The 23428-nt window shown below is 40.6% G+C and overlaps 1 protein-coding gene across 1 annotated transcript in view; it reads left to right on the forward strand.

The window, feature by feature from the left end:
- The first annotated feature begins 19652 nt into the window (after window positions 1-19652).
- Window positions 19653-23428, forward strand: part of PEX7 (peroxisomal biogenesis factor 7) — a 73071-nt gene continuing 69295 nt past the window's right edge. Inside the window, exons 1-3 of the mRNA XM_028509744.2 lie at window positions 19653-19878; window positions 21738-21795; window positions 22655-22805. Of these exons, the coding sequence (XP_028365545.1) occupies window positions 19749-19878; window positions 21738-21795; window positions 22655-22805 (339 nt within the window). The 5' untranslated portion in view covers window positions 19653-19748. The remainder of the gene's footprint in view (window positions 19879-21737; window positions 21796-22654; window positions 22806-23428) is intronic.

Consider the following 23428-nt stretch of genomic DNA (forward strand, 5'->3'; position numbering starts at 1 on the left):
AGTGGTAAAACTAAAAAAGGCATTTTTACAATTTTAGTATAATTTACGATAACAAAAAAAGAAAAGAAAATCACCCAAGTGTACATCAGTCAGGATGTGGTTTAATAAACTGTGATATAGTCACTAATACTATGCAACTATTAAAAAAGAAATGTTGACTATCTCTACACTGGTTATTTATCCTGGAAGGACACTTCTAGGTCCTGTTTTTCTTTCATGTCTAGAATCAGAAATCCAAATAACTATTTTTTAAAGAAACATGTTATTTCCAATTGAATTTTGTAATACAAATACATACATACACATGTGTCTCAATTTCTTAATAAAATGGCAATATGATATATATAATTTTCTACCCCAGTATTTTTGGGTATTGGATAACAGGTAGTGCATGACAGGGAACCCTGAATAAAGATAAATGCATACACGACCATTCTGTCAGGAGCAATTACTGGATAGTGGGGTAGGGAAGGAGAACAGCAACAGAGGCCAGGTGTCTTTGGTTGAGGATAAAAAGATTGGAACTTGGAGAGACTTGGGTGGTTAGGATGCGAAGGACAGAGTAGTCAACAGGAGGAAGCAGTGGGGAGGCTGCACAGAGTTCCAGAAATCTGCATACAAGATCCTTTGAGTCTTTGACTGAAAACCATCTGCACGTGTATAGGCTAAAACCTTGTAAGGCCAGGCAGGAACAACTTCTGAGGAAAATATCAGGGCACTATAGCGTGAACAGTTCCAGGAACTCACACAAAGCTGGTAATTACTTGGGTTCCCTCCAGCCAGAATGGAGAGAATTCACTGAATACATGGAGCATATGCAGAGATTCTAGAAAAGTCACAATTTAGAAGTGAGCTAGATTATCCCTAGGGTAAAGGCCATTTAGGCCTGCCTTATAAACAAGCCTGATTTTAGGCCTGCCGCATAAACAATGTGCTTAGAAACAAGGACATTTGCCCATAAATAACTGCTTGCCAAAAACAAACAAACAAAAAATCTTATACCTTTTAAAGATGTATATAAAAAATATAGCATTCAATAAAGTAAAACTCTTAATAGCTGGCATCTTATCAAAAGTTAACAAAGAAAGGAGAAAAAAAGTGCCTCTTACCAAGGAGAAAAATCAGTTGTAGAAATAGATCCAGAAATGGCAGAGATGATGCCTAACAAATAAAGACATTAAAATAGTTATTATGCATATGCAAAAATGCTCAAACTTGCAAAAGAACACATGGACATAATGAGGAGAAAAGTGAAAGGTTTAACAGAGAACCAAATGGAATTTCTTGATGTGAAAGTGCAGTATTTAAAATTAAAATGTAATTGGCTGATTACTAGCTGATAAAACACTACAGAAGAAAATATCTGTGAACTTGAAGTAATAAAAACAGAATTTATCTGAAATAAACCATAGAGAAAACAGACTGGAAAAAGAAACAGCAGAACCTAGTGAACTGTGGAATAATATTAAGTGGTCTAAAATACACGTACTTTGAGTCTCAGAAAGGTTAAAAAAAGTTGTTCTGGTGAAAGCTTTTAAATTTACTTTGCTGTTTTCTGAATTACAAGTTTTTTTTCTTTTCAAAAGACAAACACCCCCCCATGAAGTTTATACCATGTTATGTATTATTATTTTACTTTAACATTATGCTTTGTATGAAGCCCAATGATCAATGGTATTGATCATTTGTAGTCCTCCTACTTATTACAAATATGTGTATGGTTGGGGATAGAGGGAAACTGCAGTGTGGTTTTCCTCTGTCACAAAGTTTCTCTGCTGAGCCCCTATAAATGCATCTCAGCTATGCTGTTAGGATGGAAGAAAGGTTTTCAGCCTTTTTTTTAATGTGTCTTTTTAGGAGGTAAATTGTCGTTTTCTATTTATATGAACATGTAGTCAGACTTGTAAGAAAATATTTTTATTGACTTTCCCCAAAAGTTTTTTTACATACTTTAAATATTAATTTTTTTAAAATATTTTATTTATTTATTTCTAGAGAGAGGAGAAGGGAATGAGAAAGAGGAGAGAAACATCAATGTGTGGTTGCCTCTCATCTGCCCCCACACTGGGCACCTAGCCTGCAACCCAGGCATGTGCCCTGACTGGGAATTGAACTGGCAACCCTTTGGTTTGTAGGCCCACGCTTAGTCCACTGAGCTATACCAGCCAGGGTTGAGTATTAATTTTTAGTTGGGCTCTCCATCATTCATCAACCATTTCTCTGCTCATTTATTATCTCTCCTATGTGGCTGTTATGTTTAGACTGGTTTAATAGTATGATATGGATTCCTCTAAAAATGAGGCATGTAATCACTATTAACAAAATAATTAGCCTCTTATTACTATTTGCCCTGACTCATTCTAAGAATGAATCATACTCAAGAAAAGATAAATGAACTAACTGGAAAAAATAAACAGCCCAATCACATTATGTAATACATTTCCAATAGCATTTTACTTTTTGTATTTCATAATTATTTATCAAATATTAGCAAGTGCTTATGTAGTTTTAATCAAAATTACTAACCATAATACTAGTACTACTAATACTAATAATAAATGAATAACTTACCTTGAAAAAATTCCTAAAGCCATATAGTTATAGAAAAATTTTTGTATATGCATAAGTATCTGGTAGTGATGTATGATAAGGAAATTAATAAAATAATTCCAAGCATAAATATATATTACATTAGAACAAAATTCAAAGGAGAATAGTAGAGTGGAGTTCAAGAAGAAAAGGACATGATAAATTTTCTAACAGTTAAAGATGACCTTGTTCATGCATTTTTAAAAAATTGAACATAGTGACAGGCAACCTCTCTCACAGTGATCTGTGCCTCCTAGCGTTTATGCCCTGTGCAGTCCCATCCCCTGCAGGGTGGGCCTGGCCTAAAGGCTTGCTTGTAACAAAGAGTATACACACAGCAAAAGTGATGGGATGCAGCTTCTAAGACTAGGTTGCAAAGACACTGTGAAATCTGTCTTGCTCATCCTCTTTTGTTCTTGCTCTCCCTCTACTTTCTCCCTCTTCTGTTCTCTCTCTCCCTCTCCCCATCCCCCACAAATGCAAATGAATCTTCCCAACATGTATGTAAGTGAACTTGGAAGTGAATTATCCTTTGTCAGGTTTTCAGATGAGACTGACCTGTTGACTGCAGTCTTGTGAGAGATCTTGAGTAATTTGACCCAGGAAAGCTGTGAGAAAATAAATGGTTGTTTTGAGCTGCTAAGTAGACAATTTGTTACAAAGTGCTGGATAAGTAATACAATAATCGTGAATGTCAGATGCCTATTATTTTTAGAATCAACTGGATACATTTAAGGCTGATAAAATATTTTGATTTTTAAAATGACATGTTTCAGTAAGCTTGAAATTACATCATTTGCCACTGTTAGAGCTTGTGAGAAAACTTTTCAGAGGGCAACTAAAAATGTGTGTGGGTTTCATAACTTTTCTAAATTACTTTGGGGAGTGCATGAGTAAAAATGAGCAGTGTCCTAACAGTATTGGGAAACCCTCATTTCTTAGTGATAGTGAAAAGAGGTTAAGGGGAAGAATTAAGAGTGAAATGGGAACTAGATGGTTAAATTTCCTGCCTTAAAGAAATAAAGTTAACACTTAAGCCAAGCTAGAAAGTGCAACTAAAATAATAATAACCTGTGCCAACCGAGAGCTTGCAGTTACACATGTCACCTCATTTTGTCATCACAACAAGCCTCTGAGGGAGTGGTTATCATTATGGAGATTTGAGGGGAGGCCAGTTCATCGCATCCCATTTTGTTCTGTGCAGTTGAGCCTGCAGAAGAGGCAACCCATTTATCCAGCCATTTACCCATTGGAGCCAAGATCCATTTATGGGATAATTCCATCCATTTACCGCACTTATCCAATGGATAACCAAGGGGCCATAAGTACTTGTGCTGTAAACCCGCCTATGGGCTGGAAGTGGACAAATAGCCGTCATCACACAAGTGAAAAGCGGGAGGCTCGGGTTCAGTGCTATGTCGCTGATTCCGGAAGACTGTGCTCTTAACAGCCCTGTCTTTTCAGAAGATGAGGAAAATGATCAAATACATTTTCTGCAATGTCCAGATGATCTCAATCATACGTAGATTTTTATCTCTATACACAGAAGCACAGTAAACATATATCCTAGACCACAATGTATACATAAATGAAAGCATGTATAAATGTATCTATTTTCTAGCTATTGATTATACCCCAATAAAGCTGAAAGAAAGAAAGTCACAATAAGGTGTGCATGACAGACCACGACTATACGCCTTAACCCTCTTGGCACCACAGTGTCTTAAGAGTTCAACCTATTTAATACCTATAAAGCTTTTCAAATTTTTTTCTTCCGTGAGCCCCAGAAGTACCATTATTTCATACATTGTTAATCAGAAGTTAATATCAACATCACAGAATCAGTGTAACCGCATTGCATTCTTATAATTTCAGTCTAAAAACAAAGAAAACAAAGCCAGCTATGCTGGCCTGTGCTGCAGAATTATAGATGTACAATTCCTGTTTGGCTTTGCAATATGTAGATTAGTCTATCTAACTTTGTTCTAGTCTTCAGGTCCTACCTAGAAGTGATTGATCTCGTCAACATTTGCCTATTTTATATACGAAGAAACAAAAATCTAGGGAAAGTATAGAATTGAGAAGTAAAGGGACAATTGAGATAAAAACTCAGTATTCTTTGTCCTATAGCCTAACTGCATTTAAAAACAGACTCCTCAAGTAATCAATTCAAAGTATTCACAGGGAATGAATTTCTAGCAATGGAATGTCATGCAGTCCTTAACTTGACTTTCATGGACATCCCTAACAAACCTGGACTCCACTTGGAAAGTAAGGTGTTGAGAAGGGTGCACAGGGAAGTAAAGGAGGGATGGAATATAAGAAATGTTTCATGTCTCCTATTCTTCATTTTCCAGTTGAACTCATGATATTAAACATTTATGGAAGGTTTACTGTATATCGTGCATTCTTCAAGTACTTGGAGACACAACCAAATTAGACCTGGATCTCACTTCAAGGTGCCCAAATCCAGTATAGGAATGTGGTGGATTTATTGACACGTCTAATCATTTTTATTCTAGAAAACTTCTCCAGTGGAATGAAATGTTTTAGAATGCTAGAGTCATGTACTGCTAGGTAAGGAGTGGCCAATATCTCAGAGCCCCTTAGAATTTTTCTCTGTGGTCAGGGTCACCATAAACAGTTTACCCAGCTGGAACCAGCCCCTGTCCTTCACAGAGAGACTACACTATTTTTAGCTTTAGTTTGAATAAATCCTCCTGCACCACTCTTTGCCAAGTTTCCAGCTGCTTTCTGTTTGCTCACTTCAATATTATATTAACCTCTCTTCAGCATTACAAAAAAAAAAAAACTTCAGAATTTGTTTAGTTTACCCTTTGTAGTACTACAAGAAATAAAGTGAGAGTTTAGACATGTGAATGCCTATGTCAGGTCCTCGGGATATATCAGTGAACATAACAGGCAAAGATTTCTGGTTCAGTGGAACACACAATATATTCCAATTACTATGTGAAATAGTAAGTGGAATAGATATAAATTTTTTTCTCATGTAAAGCAAGTGTAGATTTAGTCAGTCCAGGACTCCACCGGTGGCTCCATTGTCACCAAAGACCTTGACTCCTTTGCCATTTCTTCTTTCTCATCTCATCCTTATCTCATAGCCTCCATCCTCTGGGTCACCTCATGATCAGAAAATGTGTGTTGTAGTCCAGCCATCACGTCCAGATTCCAGACAGCAGGAAGGAGAGTATAGGTAAAGGGCATGCCAGCATATTAGTCAGCTCTTTTAAAAATAGCTTTCGTAGAAGCCTCACCCAACTATGTCTGCTTAGAGAAGGCATATCTGCCAGGGAGGCTGGAAACTGGCTTTAACCCCGGGCACATACATACAACCAAAATTTAGGAGTTTTGTTATTAGGGAAGAAAGGAAGAATGGATACTGGGTAGGCAACAGTCTTTGTCACAGCTCTCTTAATCTTTGCCATGATGTATGTGTGTGTGTGTGCATGCGTGTGTGTGTGTGTGTGTGTGTGGATAGATGATAGATGTATAAGAAGAAATTTTAGAGCATCACGTGGGGGAATCATCACATACATGTGGTACTTTTGGGGTTGTTGTACATGCTTTTTAAAAAATCATATCTGTAAATTCTAAGTATTAGACTTCTACGCATCTTTAAGATTTTAGAGTGCTGATTACCCCATCTAGACAGTTAGTGTTTTAGGAGTGTGGGTTATGTGCTGTCACTCATTTCCTTTGCTGAAATCCCCTATTCTTGGTTTTCAAAATAATCTGCAAGTGTCTTAATGTATTTATAATCTGAATTAAAAAATATCTCCACTGAACTCTTACCTAAGACAGAGGTGAAAAAAAGCCTCCTCTGAGAGGTTCTGGTTTTGGTTCAGGAAAGATGACATATGTCCCTAAATTCTTGGCCTCTTAGAGATACGGCAGGCAGTGAGCATGCAGTCAGCATCTCCCCTCTCCCCCTCTTCACCACATCCTGTAGCACCAGGAGGAGCACTGTGCCTCTACAGCACCGGGCACCAGACTGAGCTCAGCTGGGGCTCAGTCACTAAGGGGCTGACTCCCATCCTTTTGGCCTGAGTTTCCTAATTTGTAAAGTGAAGGTGATTAAGTTCAATTAGCGTCACAGCAGTTTATTGAACTGCTAGAATAACCCCTAATTTCTTGAAAGGTTTCTGAATTCATACTGTCTATATCCTTTTATTTTTGTCTTAGAAACAATTTTGATGGAAGACAGGCCTATGAATTAACAAAAACAATAATAACACGTATTTTACTTGTCCTAAGAGAGACCACACTCACATAACTTTTATTACAGTATACTGTTATAATTGTTCTATTTTATTATTATTGTTGTTAACCTCCTACTGTGCCTAATTTGTAAATTATACTTTATCATAGTTATGTACATATCAGAAAAAACACAAAATATAGGGTTTGGTACCATCTGAACGTTCAGGCATCAGCAGGGGGTCTTTGGACCAGGAGATTAGGGAGACTGCTGTACAGGCATTTGAAAATACAAATGGTGGCATTTTATAAGCACTATTCTGCACTTTGCTTTTTTTTTTCTTCAGTAAAACAATCTACTACTTTCTGAGGAGGGGGACAGAAAAATTAAGGGTCTGGAGTGAGACCCTTACGAGTGTACTTCTCACTGTACACTCTTTGAACAATTTTTAACCATGGGCACATATTAATTTTTCAATGTAAAACATACATAAAAGATAGCTTCTGTATATTTTTAATATGAGGGGGACCCCAATAAATGGAATTTATTTATAAAAAACTGTATTCATTCTCACGTGTTTAAACTTCAGTCACCTTCAAAGTGCTCTCCATTTAATGCAATACACCTATCAAGACTTTTTTCCCACTGCTCAAAACAGTTTTTGAACTTGTCGATTTTGATGTCTTTTTGTGCTTCTGCCATTTTTTGTATCACCTCTTCCATATCAGCAAAATGTTTCCCTTTGAGGATATTTTTTGTCCAGGGAAACAAAAAGTCATTGGGGCAAGATCAGGTGAATAGGAAGGGTGGGGCATGGGGATCATGCTGTTTTCATCATGAAATGGGCAAACTTGTTGGAAGAGTCTTCAAAACAAGTTCACTGAAGCCCAACACAGCCTCTCACAACAATGCCAGCTGGCACACTGATACAGATGGGTTCCTAGAACACTCATGTATCAGGGGAGTCCTGTACTATAAGAGGCTCATCTTCCAGAAGATAATTTCCAGTTTTGGGGGGGTTCCCCTTTGTATTTGACGGAGACCTTAAAAACAAATGGTAAGATTTTGAAGAAAGCCAATTCAAGGTCATTTTACTTCTCTATCAATTTTGTGGAATCATTAACTTCCTACTTCTTAAGGAACATGATTTTTAGCAACATTTACTTCCTGAATTAAGCTTTGGATTGTGATGCTACCCCAAATCAACTTACCACTGAAAGGAAATGTTATTTTGTTGTCCATGAAATATAGAATCCAAGATTTGTGATAAAGTGTGGCTACCACCTGCTGGTCTTAATTTGAATAAAAACAACCTTCTGTTGTAATAACTGGTCTTTATAAGAAGGTTGAGGTCATGGTGTTCAGAGAGAAAAAGGACGGGGGCCTGGAATGGCTCCTGAAACACTGCAGGCTGAGTCCAGGGCTCCCCCCGAAACCAGTGTTGGCCAGCCCCACACAGGGCATCAGCAAGGTCCTAAAAGGCTCAAGGAGGCAGCTTTCACTCTAAGTACAAAAGTGATGGGCAGAGGGCACAGATCCACGTTCTGGAAGGCAGGAAGGTGACGATCCTCAGCAGGAATCAGGAAGATGATACCAGAAAGTGCCCTGACACCATCAGCCACATCCCCAGGGTGAAACTCTGGTCAGTCACGTCTTTCACCCTGCACATGGAAGCTGTGGCCTGGGACCGGAAAAAGAAGCAGATGTGGCCATTCCAAGTGCTGACAACCCACAAACACAAGGAGGTGGAAGGGCAGAGATCCAGGTGCAGGTGTGTTTGTGTGCCTTTGATCTCACCAACTTCAATGGAGAGTCCTGGGTACTGGGCCCCTTTCCAGATGCAGACAGCTGCTCCAGAACTTCACAGAGATGGAAGGCGAGTTTGTCTTCTCCACCTCCCTGGACACCAAGCACACGCACCAGATCGCCAGCATCACACAACTGGCTCAAGCTGAAGGACAACCTGGACGGTGTGGGTGACCCCCTGGATCTCCTGGTGATTGGTGCCTACCTGGGCCAGGGGAAGCTGGCTGGCCACTATGGGGGCTTCCTGCTGGCCTCCTGTGGCTGACAAAGAGAGCTAGGAGGTCCTGGCCATATGCAAGCTTGGAACTGGCTTCATCCTCCCAGCCCTGGTGCTTCCTACCCCACATCTGGGCAGGTCGTGTGAGAGGTCAAGTCCACCAATCTCTCCCTCTCCCCTAGCTACCCCACTGCTCTGGGCCTGGTGGACAGGGAGAAGGGGATTTCCCTTCGCTTCTCTCAGTTTAGACAACCACGGGTGCTCAGATGGCCTCTCTGTACAAGCAGCGAAGTCAGATTCAGAACCTGGAGGACTTCTACAAGGCCTTGCCGGTGTGTGCAGGGTACCCGGAGCATTACCTCTGTTGTTAAGGTCACCTGGTGTGCAGCCATGCTGCTTAGTGTGTGCATGAAGAGGTGGCTTAAGCCGGGGATTTAGTTAGTCATTTATTGTCAATAATTATTGAACACCAGAGAGACAGAGAGACTATGGGGTTGGGGAGAGGGAGACGGGGGAGAGAGAGAGAAAGAGAGAGGAGAGAGAGATACAAAGGATCAGAATCTATCACAATGGAGTACAAAAATGGTAAGGCCATGCACCCCAAAACACAAAGCAGAGACTCCTGATACTGACTCTGCTGCTTTATCTTTTTAAAAAAGCCTACTCATTATTAACTTTATTTTATTCACTACATTTGTCACAGAAAGGATATAACTTCTATAACCCCTCCAAAAGAGGGAAAATAGGAAAAACAATTACAATTCTTACACACTTTATTAGACTTATACTCTTTTCAAGTTTGGAAGTTAATTTTTAGAGATGAGGTGCAGTTTCAGAAAGTGTTCCGTCCTGAAGGAGAATCTGAAAGAGGACTGAGCTGGCTTGTGGGATAAGAAGGTAAAGAAAGACTTTTCCTGCGTAGGGGGCAGCTTTAAGAACACCCAGAGAAGTCCGTGGGTGTGGGGAACAAAGGGATCTTTCAGAAGGAATCTGTAGGCAATCCATGTTAGTGAGGTGGCGGAGGGGAGATTTCACTTTCTGTTTTAGCTTCTTACAAGTTTTCTCTCTGAAGATTAATGGAGAATAAAACTAAGTTCTAAAACCTTTCAATTTACTTAAGAACATCAATTGTCACTAAGTTTTATTTTTCAATTCACCGTTCTTTTTTATTTTTAAATTATGACAATTTTTGGGAGCAGATTTAAGTTCACGGCCAAACTGCGGGGAAGGTACCGAGATTTCCCATAGAGTGCCTATGTCCACGCAGGTGTGATCTTCCTCGTTATCAACATGCCCACCCCCCCTACCCTAGAAGGGCACATTTGGAGGAAAGAGCAAAGATAGGGAATATGTAAAAGGGGGTTGCTTTAAGTAAACTGCCAAGATTATTAACATTATAAATGTTGAAGCATAAGGAAAGGCGCCATTCTTGTTCTAACCAGTCTGGGATCAAACTTTAAAAAACCTTCCCAGTCCTGCATCAACGCCTGGATATACATCTAGATCTCCATGTAACCCAGTTACCCACTGAAGGACTCACGCAACCAGGTTGCATTAGCCTGATTACCCCCAAAGGAACCACATATACATCCTCCTGACTTCCATTATCCAGACCACGAGGAGGTGAGCAGACCTCCTGGCACCCATCTTCTGGACCATCTGGCACCCACCTGACTGATAATCGTCTGGGACCAATTCTAGGACTAAGAGTGCAGGACTGATAATTCTCAACAATGTACTTTTTGCTATAAGGATTTTTAACTTTTCTTTCTTTTTTGGAACCCTTCTGAGGTTTTGCCTGTGTTTCTGGTTTGCAAACTCTAAGACCCTTGAATAAATATTATGTATTTTTACACAGCTTCCAGACACTTTTTGAGTTCTTTTGATAATTTGTTATCATTGTTGAAGCTACACTGATATGCCATAATCACCCAAAGTCCATAGTTTACATTAGGGCTCAGTTTTGGGCTCATTTTTGGTGTTATGTGTTCTATGAGTTTGGATCAATGTATAATGACATGTATCCAACATTACGGTATTACACAGAATATTTCACTGCCCTAACAATCCTCTGTGCTCTGCCTAGTTGTCTTTCCCAGCCATCTCGCACCTTGAACTCCCAACCCCGGGCAACCATGGATCTTTTTACTATGACAATAATTTTGCTTTTTCCAGAATGTCATGTGGCTGGACTCAAATAGTATGTAGCTTTTTTTTTTTTTAATATTTTATTTATTTATTTTTAGAGAGGGAAGGGAGGGAGAAAGAGAGAGAGAGAGAGAAACATCAATGTGCGGTTGCTGGGGGCCATGGACTGCAATCCAGGCATGTGCCCTGACTGGGAATCGAACCTGCAACACTTTGGTTTGCAGCCCACACTCAATCCACTGAGCTACGCCAGCCAGGGTGTATGTAGCCTTTTCATATTGGCTTCTTTTACTTAGTCATATGCAGTTAAGTTTGCATATCTTTTCATGGCATGATAACTCATTTTTGGGGGTGAAGTGTGTGCTGTTTTTTATTATGTTTTCAATGGAGAAACACATCATCTCTTTACAAAATAGCTCTTGAAACCACAGGTAGTACAGATACTATAAAACAAAGCAAACTGCAGTCATGAGACACTACATACACCGTGCAAAAATAACAGTACAATTTCCAGGTTATGAAAGCTAGAATTAAAAAGTCACTATGTAGAAAAAGCCCAAGTTTCCAGCTTGGCAAAACTTGAGTGTAGTTATATGAAATGTTTAATAAACTGAGTTTTCCCCCTGATGTGTAAGCAAAATGACAAGACACGATCTGTGCCTGGCAATTTCAGTCTAACTCTGAAGCTACACAAAACACACAGACAGCCTGTACACTTCACCTGTTAGTACGACCATTTTTTGATAACTCATTGCTTTTTGGCACTAAATAATATTCCATTGTCTGGATATACCTTAGTTTATCTGTTCACCTCTGAAGGACATCTTGATTGCTTCCAAATTTGGGCAATTATGAGTAAAGCTGCTATAAACATCCATGTGCAGGTTTTCTGTGGAAATAAGTTTTCAACCACTGTGGGTAAATACCAAGGTAGGCGATTGCTGGATCATATGGTAAGAGGATATTTACTTGTGTAAGCAACTACCAAACTGTCTTTCAATGTGGCTGTCCCCTTTTGTGTTCCCATCAGCAATTTATGCGAGTTTCCATTGCTCTGCATCCTTGTCAGCATTTGGTGCTGTCAGTGTTCTGGATTTTGGCCATTCTTGTAGGTGTGTAGTGGTACCCAGTTCTCTCAACCATTCTCTAAGTCATTTGATTTCCAGATCCTTCACTGTTCTTGCCCTTCTCAGGAAGCCCCATTTTATAAAGAAATTGAAGCTCAAAGAGATAAAGTATTTGTTCAAAATTATGCAGTCAGCAACATCAGAGCTGAAATTTATATCCATCATTATTTGCGATGGATTGATTACAGTGATTGCCAAGGCAGCAACTCCTTTTTTACAGTGAATAACGCTGTTCAATAGAACATCAAGGAGCCCAGGGGCTATGAGAGGCATGCCAGACAACTTCAAAGATTTCTGCATCTCTCCAATGAAAGCATGTCTGCCTTTTTGACCAAAAGGATTCAACAAATTTGAAAGAAATCAATATTGTTTCTATCTCTTAGTTAATAAAAATGATTGTCTTTGAAGAATATGCTAGCTCATGCTAAGAATATGCTATTTTCCAAAGCTAAGAAATCCAAGGCATGTTATGAGCAGACTAGATTTTCAATGTCTGATGCTCACATTTAAGACGATCATACACATTCCCTTTACACTTGGTAAATTGTTTCTGTATCAAAACTTCTTTTCCTTAAGGATATATAAACATGATATATAGTTCTGGGAAATAGCTTGGTACTGTCCTACATATCTGCCTGAGGCAGTGAAAGGTATATAGGAACCTAGGTTTGTATTTATTGTAAATGGTTAAGATTTATGGATTGCTGAGTCAATTTACCAAGAATGCTAGAAATGAGCGATTCTGATTTGACTGTGATTCCTCCCGGAGGCCAATGCTAGGTCACTGTATTCTGAGTCTTTATGCCACTTAGTCATGATGGGAATTATAGTTGACCCGAATTTCCTCATTGACATTTCCACTTGATTAGCTCTGAAATATAAAGTGTGTGAGTTCCGTTTCATTCTAGACTGAAGTAGCAGGAAACTTCTGCTTTTCTTCCCAAACATCCTCCCTCAGATTTACAGAAGTCAGTAGTCCCAGTAGAATCACACAATAGACATTTCTGGCTTGCGAGTCTTTTATAGGAGCTATGGGGGCACCAGTACAGGAATTTTTCATAGCCCCCAGGGCACTACTTAACACATAAGAGCCATCTGTTATTAATTCATACTAACTGGATACAAAATAGGCCAAATTAGTAAAATACTTTAAAAATATACATACTTAAAAAAACCCTTTTAATTGTAACAGTTCAGTTTTATACAAAATTACAGCAATAATACATGGGATTCCCATATGTCCTTTACTCAGATTCCCAAGTTTTTAACATTTTTATCACATTTATGTTATACTTCTCTGGAGCTGCTAAAGCCCAACCTGCTAGACTCTGGTTAAGGAGTTTCCCCTGAGGGCAGGACTTGTTAAGAAAAGCAGTGCTCAGACAATCACATAGTTTATGAAGTGTCCCCTCTGGTATTTCTAGTACCCCCTGGCACCATGCATAGTTATTACAACATTATTGACTAAACTACAATTTTAAAAAATTAAGAAAAAAATTGCATTGGGGGAAAAAAAAGAACAGGGTGCTGTATCAGATTTCAGAATGGTTGCTCTTCCTCTCCCTTCTGCTGGAAACACCAGGTTATTTTTCTCCAGCATTTGCTGTGGGAGCCTGGTTAGCCTCCTGGAGGGAAATCTCACAATATGGTGAGGTCCCCACTATGACTGGGTCCCGCTGGACTCGTCCACACTGAGCCTGCAGCAATTCGTCGGTCACAGTTCAGGAGTTCCTCCTCAAGCACTGGTTCCCGCAGTGCTTTCCGCTAGGGAGCCTCTGCTCTGGTAGCCCGGGCCTCCCAGTGTCCTCCCTCTAATCCTGGGAGTAGAGGTTTGCCGTGGGTCCTCTCATCAATTATAGTTGTTGATTTTCAGTCTGTTCAGCTTTTTATTTGTTGTTAGGAAATAGTGGTGACCTCCCAGCTCCTGACATGTGGAACTGGAAACTGGAAGTTTGGACTTTAAAATAACCTTTTTTAAAAATTAATTAATTTATTTTTAGAGAGGGAAGGGAGGGAGAAAGAGAGAGAGAAACATCAATGTGTGGTTGCTGGGGGCTATGGCCTGCAACTCAGGCATGTGCCCTGACTGGGAATCGAACCTGCAATGCTTTGGTTCACAGCCTGCGCTTAATCCACTGAGCTACTCCAGCCAGGGCTTAAAATAGCCTTTTTACTAAAAAAGATATATATGGGCTTACAGAAAGGTTGCAAAAATAATTCAAAGTAGTCCTATATACCTTTATACAGATTCTCAAGTATGCATATTTTATCACATTTGCTTCATCTATCTACCTACATAATTTTCAAGTGCTTGAGATACAGTGTGTATTTCCTAAAATCAAACCCAGATAAACAAAATATGGTCATCAAAGTCAGAAATTTAGCGCAGACAAAAAGCTATGACCAATCTAAAGGCTTTTTTCAACTCTTGCCCATTGTCCTCTAACGTTCTTTAGAGCAAAAGAAAAGTATCTTTCTTGTCCAGAATGGAAGTCAGGTCCACAGGCTGCATGAGTGGCAATGTCTCTGTAGTGCACCTCCACGGGCAGCAGCTCTTCCGTCTTTGTCTGCTGTTACTTCGATATTTTTGAAGAGTGCAGACCAGTTATTTTGTAGAACGTTACTCAGTTTGGATTTGTATGATATTACCTCATTATCTGAATTCCTCAGGTTATATAATTTGGGAAGAAACATCACAGAAGTAAAGATGTACTCTTCCCAGCACGTAGGAAGTACGTGAGATTGATTTGTGCCATTCCTGGGGATATTTAATCACTTGTTGGAAGTGGTGTTTGCCAGGTTGCATTATTGTCAATTTGCTAATTTTCCTTTTGTAACTAATAAGAATATTGCAGAAGACACTTTGAGACTATATTATTTTGTCTGTCTTTATACATCCTGCCACTACTTTCAACATCCATTGATGATTCTTGCCTAAAACAATCTATGGTGATTGCTAAATGCTTACCTTGTAATTTCATCATGTCTTTTAGTTTTAGTAACAGAAATTCTACTGCATGGAAAAACTTTCCTTCTCTCCTATTATTTATTCATTATCAGTATGGTCTCTTAAATTCTTATTTCATGCAGTATGTTATAATCCATACTTACCAATATTTGAATTGTCCAGGTGTGTCCAGGGAGAGCCCCCTCCAGCAGGTGCCTGTGTCCTTCCCACAGTCTGTATAATTTTTTGTGTGCACTTCCTTACTTTCTGGCAAAGTAATATATGCTAGGCTCTGCCGTTATGTGTTAAATGAAATTAAAGCATTTCTTAAGCTTGTGAGTGTTTATTCAATTCCAAACTAATGTTGAAGGTTTCATTGTGCTTAAAACACTAAATAAAATGGTCACACTGGTTGCATCCTTCCCAAGCCTTTTCAGATGTGGTGGCTACTCCCAGAAGGAAAGTCCACGGACCAGTACACATTTCCTTCTCCTCTCCAGGCGCAGACACTCGTGGCCAGCTAGCCATTGGCTCTTTGGTTTCTCTCTGACACTGTGCATGAACAGAAGAACGTCAGGGCTCCCTCCGTGTTTATTCAGTTAAGATAGTGCAGTCTAAATTAGAATTTAAGCTGTCCATATCTAGCAAACAAAGTGACCGCAACCCTCATGTTGACACTAATTCAGGAGCTCACAAACCATCTCGTGCAACCTTTGAAAATAGAGCACCTGGGAGATGTGAAGGAAGCAACATCGACTGGTTTGGGATCAGGTTTACACAAGTGCAGAGGACATGAAAACAAACAAACATACAACGTATTCCCCTCAAATAGAAACACCTAAGTTGGTTGAAGTCAGTCTGACATTTTGTATATTTATGTTTGAATACAAATGACTTCAGTATGTAACTGAAATCCAATTCTCAGATATAATCTATAAAGTCCATGGTAAGAATTAAACATGAGCTGGGTTCTAGATCCATTTCTGGCAACCATTTTGCTATGGGAGTAATTCAGTTCCGGTGGTCTTCTCTAGGTTCTGGAACAGGGTGCTGTGTAATTCTTAGATCTTCACATTCAATGTCAATATTTTTTATGAATACTATCCCTCCCTGCATATCTTAAGAACTCCAGCTTGCTTTGCCAGGAGTGTATTCTCATTTGCTACCAATGTACAAGCCCCTGTCAGTGCTGAGCACTTCTCAAATGTGTTTTTCTTCTTTGTCTTTGCTTTAGCCAACAGAGAATCACCCAGAAGAGCTTGTTAAAATGCAGATTTCTAGGCCCTGGGATTTTGAATAAATATGTCCATGGGGTGTCCTAAGAATGTACATTATAAAAATTACCAAATGAGATTCAGAGATGGGGACCTGAAATATGAGGAATACTGCCTGGGTGATGAGGCAGGCATCCATGGCCCATCTCAGGTTCACGGGCAGGGGGCCGGCCAGGAATTTGGAGCTTGTGTGGTTTAGGTGGGGAGAAGAGGCATATATAACATTCTGTTTGCTTCTACACATCCAAGTTTTTACTGTCAATTATTATTAATTAATAATTAATTCATGTCTTACTTATTTTCTTCATTCAGTATGCCAAAACAATTGATTTGGTGTTAATCTGTGTTTTTCCTTTCCCTATTCTGGTCAGATTAGCCAGTGCCTCTGTGATCCTGGCCTCAGGGCACGTGAAGGACGGCCATAGAAGCTGCTCACAATCTTTAAACTCACTGAACAGAGTTTTGATGTGTTCTTGAGAAGGGGGAAGCAAGATATGACCATGTGGTGGCAGTGAAGAGGCAGAGGGAAAGAGGGAAAGATTCTCCAGCTTGGAGATGTGCCAGCAGCTTGGCCCTGCTCCCTGGTAGGAATGATTTCATGGGCCCCTCGGGTACATGGGAGCCCATCTCAGTAGAGAAGAGACAACTGGGCCCTGCTTAGCTGCACTCATTGCATGGAAATGCACATTCACCTGATAATTCAGACTTGCACAGGGATATATCTGTGGTGACCCCAAGAGTCAGCAGATGAGAGAGACTCTTCACTGTTCCCCAGGCACTGTTTGAAATGCTGACGATGCTACCATTATAAATTTTACATTCTAGTATCAGATTCTGATGTGACCCCAGGGAGTGCCAGGAAACCCCAAACACCAATGAGCTTGAATTTTCTAACAGCCTATGGGGATGGAGATTTAAGTTGGTTCAAGAAAATAAAGAGGCCCTGGCTTGGTAGCTCAGTTGGTTAGAGCATTGTCCTGATATACCAAGGTTGTGGGTTAGACCCCTGATCAGGGCACATACAAGAAACGACCAATGAGTGCATGGATTGGTAGAATAACAGATAGATGTCTATCTATTAAAAAAATGAATGCTTTATTTCTTGAATACTTAGATCTGTGCTAGCAAATTCTTTCCTGCTATAATAGTAATGGTTTTCATATTTTTAAAATACTTTATTATTTTTTATTTTTTAAAGATTTTATTTATTTATTTTTAGAGGGGAAGGGAGGGAGAATAAGAGGGAGAGAAACATCAATGTGTAGTTGCCTCTTGCATACCCCCCTACTGGGGACCTGGCCTTGCAACCCAGGCATGTGCCCTGACTGGGAATTGAAGCAGTGACCCTTTGCCTCTTAGGTTGGCACTCAAACCACTGACCCACATCAGGCAGGGCAGTCGTCATATTTTTTGAATGCCTGCTATGTGCCAAGCACTGTAATAGATGCTTTTATCTTATTTTCTTTGATACTCTTTAAGGATTCTTTTGAGTCATTTTCCCCATACAGGACCAACTCTCAACCTGTCCATCTAAGTATGTATCCAAAGGTAGTATGCAAATTCTCCCAACTTGAGCTGTATTCTTGAACAGATTAATTAATTAATAGGATACATCTGGTTTGTCTCCTCCCAACTGTTTCCTAGCTCCTCTTCCTCTGCCAATTCTCACATCTGGTGTTTCCCCCAAGGTCAGTCTTTGGCTCTTTCCTTTTTTCATACCACTTTCCTGCCGAGTGAGGGCAATCTGTTCCATGGCTTACATATTTTTTTATATGAAACAAGAACTCCCGGAGCTTCTGATTGGTATGTCCAATTGATATTCATATTAAGTATGTCAATACCAGAGCTCATTTTTTTCCCAAACCTGCTCCTCTTCCCACAGTCCTGATTTCAGCGGATAGTCCCTCCATCCATCCAGGCATGTAAGTCAGAAATCTGGATGCCATTTAGACTCATCCCTGTTCCTCACAAATCATATCTTATGAGTTATTGCCTTAAAAATCTCATTTGACTCTTACCTTCCATTACCATTGCCACAATATTTGTTTAAAAATCTTATCTTTTGCTTGAACTATTGCTAAAATCTTTTAATTTCCCTCCCATTTCTAATCGCTGTCCTCCAGATTAGTGTTGCCCAGATCTTTTAAAATGAAAACGCGGTCATTTGTTTTCTTACATTAGAAAACGCCAAATGGTTCCACATTGTCTAAATTACAGTAGAAATTCAATTGCCTTGGTACAGCACATGGCTCTTCATGATCCAGCCCGAATACATCACCCTAATCCCTCCACCCAATATTCTTCCCCATCCCCTTTCCATTTGGTCAAGCTGAGTCCTGGCAGCCACAATCATGCGGTTTAGGTTTCTTGGGTTGTTCATGTTATTCTTACCCCTGCAATCACCTCCATCTTCTTGTCTATTTAAAGCAAACATCATTATCACCACAAACATCATCACCTCCTTTCTGACACTTTTCCTCCCATCTCCCAGCACAATTTTCTTTTTAAAAATACCCCATACATATTTCTCATAGCACCTTCATTACATTAATTATGTTTAATTGATAACATGTCTACTAGAATAATCTGTTGATGGCTTAGAGTATATGTTATTGCTTTTGAATCCCAAGTGCCTGGCACTGTACTTGGTGTACAGTTAAGCTGACCATACAACTAGGTGTGTCCTGTTCACCTGGCATACTTACTAACTGCAACCTCTTTCACTCTCAAAATTCTCTCATTTGGCAGGTAAATTCTATATGGTCACCCCCCCCCCCCCCCACATAGTGCATGGTTAGTACATGTTTGAATGAATGAATAAAGGAATAAATGAATGAATGCATAAGCCTTAGTTTCCCTTAATTAATCCTGTATCTGAGCACTTACTACTCTACAATATATGTAGTGAGAATTTTTTTTAAGTTAGTTGCCTATTATGTCTTTTTTCCTTCGCTTCACTCTCGCCTGCTTTAATATTGTTTCACGTTATCTTGAGCAACACAGCACTCAATTAACTTTTGGATCGCCGCATGATTTCAGTTTTCTGCAGCTTATCTCGTTTTGTAATCATTGGGGGTATTTACTGATGCCAGTCTTTCAAAAGTTCAATTGACAATAAAAACCAGATAGCCCCACAGTGGAGGCTGATATACAAAAATAAAAGTTTTCAGAACCACCACCTAATCCACACTGCCCTAGTTCATTAGGTGTGGCGCTAATTTGTCTTGCCCAAAACAAAAATGAATTCTGTAGGCGTCACTGCCCTTCCATTTGCAGACCAATAGAAACCCAGTATTCAGGGCACTGGCTGTCCTTACTTCCGCCTCGTCTTCCTAGGTCTCCAACTTCTTCGGACGAGTCCACCTCCGATTCAGAGCGGCTTCGGCGGCCGGGGTGGCGAGGACCGCAGGCGGCGGGAGGGATGAACGCGACGCACGGCGGATCGGTGCGGACGTTGCGGGTGCCTGGCCGCCACGGCTACGCCGCCGAGTTCTCCCCGTACCTGCCGGGCCGGCTGGCCTGCGCAGCCGCGCAGCACTACGGCATCGCGGGTGAGGCCGCGCCGCGCCGCCTGGGCGGGGGCGGGTACCAGCCAGGCCCGGCTTCTTCCCCGGTTCGGAAAACGTATCCGGCTGTAGACAGCGCCGCAACTGAACACCAGGGGGAGCAGGGGATCCGGTCGGCTCCCGCTCCGTCTTTTGTCCAGTGTGAAGAGTTGGTCTGGCGATAGTGACATTTCCCTCCCCCACATTTACCGTGCAGAAGGAGCATCTGGAAGACGCCTAGTGGCCCGTGTCTTAAGAATTCCTTAAGAGCACACCAATTCCACTGCTAGCTGATACTCGCCCACCGCACCACCCCTGACCACTTCCCGGCTCACACCGCCCTAGGCGTTTAGCCTGTGTAGCTCTTCTGACTGGTCTGACCCGTCTGACCCGACCACAGCACTGCGAAGGCCTTCCTCAGGGTCACCTCAGTACCTGTTAATTCGTCCACGTTCCCCACAGTCAGCATTCGGGCTGTCAGTCATGAATCGAGTGCCCTTGATTTAAGACTCCTTGCGATTGCCAATATGAAATTTACCCAAGTTGTGCTCTCGCCGGTGGTTGTATGAGTTGTTGTATGAGAAGGGATACATTTGCAAGCATTTGTTTGGGGTTTAAGTCAACTGTCTGTTATGGTCTAGATTCAAAGGCAGGATTCCAATTTTCTTTTTTTTTTGGCATTTTGTTAATTGTTTTCTGGTGGTTTTATTTTTTATTGTGTTTTTTTCCCATTACCATTTATCTCCTCATATCCTCTCCCCCACCCCCATTCCGGCAATCCCCACACTGTTGTCCACGTCCATGAGTCCTTTTTCTTTTTTGCCGGATCCCCTCCACCCCAACCCCCCACCCCCACCCCACAGCTGTCATCCTGCCCTCTATGGGTTTCTGTTTTACTTGTTCAGTTTGTTCATTAGATTCTACATATGACGAAGGGTTCCATTCTTAATTTTTCTTCTTTTAATGAATATCCTAGCTATTATTTACACACCGAAGATATGATACAAATCACTGCATGATGTCAGCTTTGGTAGTAGTGTTTGTTTGGTCCTTACAGCTGAAAAAAATAATGCAATTTCTAAAACTTGGAGAGATATTTGCTTTCTTTTATTTTCACCATTAGCTCTTAGTGCTTGCACGTTTAGATTTACAGTTACCCACCAGTTAGGTTGAAGACCCATGGGTTTGTGACATTTTGAATGAAAACCTTTACAAAAACTTAATGGAGTTGGCATTTAAAAACATATCAGTTGTATTTAAATAAAAGACCTTCCAGTACCTCCCCCCACACACAGTTCCTATAACAAATATAACTTTTAAAATGTGCTGGTCTTTTAGTAAAATAATTCTTCTTTGGTAGATAACATATATATTGTGTTTAGCACTTTGCCACCAAGTATGTGGCAGATTCCACCAGGTATTTTGTTTTAAAATCCCATGTTGATGCACTTTAGATTTATTGGTGAGGCAGTGAGATGTAGCAGGGATAGAATCCTGGGGGTCTGTAAGCCGGAGGTTTGTTCCTATAAATAGGGGTGCTAACACCTATCTGGGAGGTTCATGTGCCTGGCCCCTGCCTGGCCACAGAATCTGAACTCAAATATCTCCTCTGCTGGGGCTGTCTGGATTCCAAGCATAGGTGTGATGATAAGTTTCATCCTTATCATGGCTGAAGCACAACACAGAAAGCCAGACCAGAAATAGGGAATACAACCTGATTTTGTATATCTGGTCTCGATAACTTTAGGGGAAAATTCATGGTGGTAAGTCAGGTAGGTACTCAGTGCTTGATCCTTCCTGTCAGGGGACCTTAGGTGGTCCCCTGGCAGGTTCAACAGCGTGACCTCCACTTCTTTTCTCTTTAGGCTGTGGAACCCTGCTAATACTGGATCAAAATGAATCTGGCCTTAGGCTCTTTAGAAGGTAAGATGGTGCTCTGTTAACTTATGTGTATTCTCTTTTGCTGTTAGAGCCTTAATAGAATTAGGTTTTGAATGTTTTTTATCCATAAAGTTAAAAAATTTTTTTAAATTTTCAATGTAAAAGAAACTTCAGCATTTGCATATCATAGAACTTATTTTTGCCATTAAGTTTGACCATCATTTTTCTTCTAAAGCTCTAGTCTCTTAGTGTCCATTTAGAAATTATAAAACTTAAACATAAAAAAATGGAATAGTAACTGTACTGCTGTGTGATGTTTCTGTCTTCTTAATGTAGTTTAGCGTCACTCATGCAGGAGCTAATTGTACATCTTGTGGGTTATCTAGTGCCTCTTGCCCTTCCTTTCCACGCGTGTCTTGTCTGCATGACTGTTGGACTCAGAACCTCCATCAGAGTTAGTCGGAGGGAGAGAGAGGAGGGGAAATGCTGTCAGAAAATAACCGCCTGCTCTTTGCTCAGGTGGAACATTTATGGGAAAAGGTGGAATTACTGCTCTAAGTTAGTATTTTAAAGTGCTTGCTGGTCCTGCCTGTGAACCACAAAAACGGTGAGCACCCTGGTGTAGCAGCATGCCTTCATGTAAATAGTGCTGCGTCTCCAGTGGGGAAGACCTGGTTTTAACCTAGCTGGGTAGTTTTCCAGTTGTACGAATGGGCTACTCTGCTCACCTCCTTGAACTTGTTTCTGCATGTGACAAGTGCCTGTTCTACTTACTTCTCGTAGTTGTGAAGACTAGGTGAGATAATGCATTAAAATAGGATACACTTAAAAAAAACTGTAGTTATTACTGTTATTTTATGTTCAACTGGATTTTTTAAAGTTTAATTTTTTTCTGTGGTAGCTTTGACTGGAACGACGGTTTGTTTGACGTGACCTGGAGTGAGAACAACGAACACGTGCTGGTCACCTGTAGTGGGGACGGCTCGCTGCAGCTCTGGGACACTGCAAAAGCCGCAGGGCCACTGCAAGTCTACAAGGAGCACAGTCAGGAGGTAGGAAGGGGGGAAGTTTTCTGGGCTTACAGGGTTTCTTGGGATGAAACACAACTGGGGTTGTATACGTGGGGAAATGTCTTCAGGGAATGAGAAGCTTAAGCTTGAGTGTGTGTCGTGCATGTTAGATGTACCTCTTGGCCTAAGGAGCTGGGAAAGAAGAAAAGGTCAGGCTTCTCATTAGTCAGTAAAACGCCGCCAGTAGGAGCATACTTTGGCACCAGTTCCTCCAGAGAGTCCCGTTGCTTTCTTTATACTCTTGGCATATGCCTGCCATACTCTGCCTCAAGATAGAGGTAGGTGGACTTTTCACAAAGACATCACAGGATTGCCTTTAGGTCTTCAGTAGGATGCCTAAGGATTTTCAGAATATATGGGAGCAGAAGCATCCAATACTGAATATGAGGCAAAGCTTACTGAAGAGACTTTAAATTGAAAAATTGAAATCTGGCTCATTTGTCTAGATACTGTATGTGGGGGTGGGTAGCATAGAAAACAGTTTGACCTTAAGTCGTTAAAATACATATTATGTTTTTAATGAACACAATGGTAAAGACGTTCTCTCTTGGTATTTTACTTGAAATGTTTAAAAAATTTTCTTGAGGTAGAAATAGATCCTTCAA

The sequence above is a fragment of the Phyllostomus discolor genome, chromosome 4 (genome assembly GCF_004126475.2).
Source record: "Phyllostomus discolor isolate MPI-MPIP mPhyDis1 chromosome 4, mPhyDis1.pri.v3, whole genome shotgun sequence".
Classification (NCBI taxonomy): domain Eukaryota; kingdom Metazoa; phylum Chordata; class Mammalia; order Chiroptera; family Phyllostomidae; genus Phyllostomus; species Phyllostomus discolor.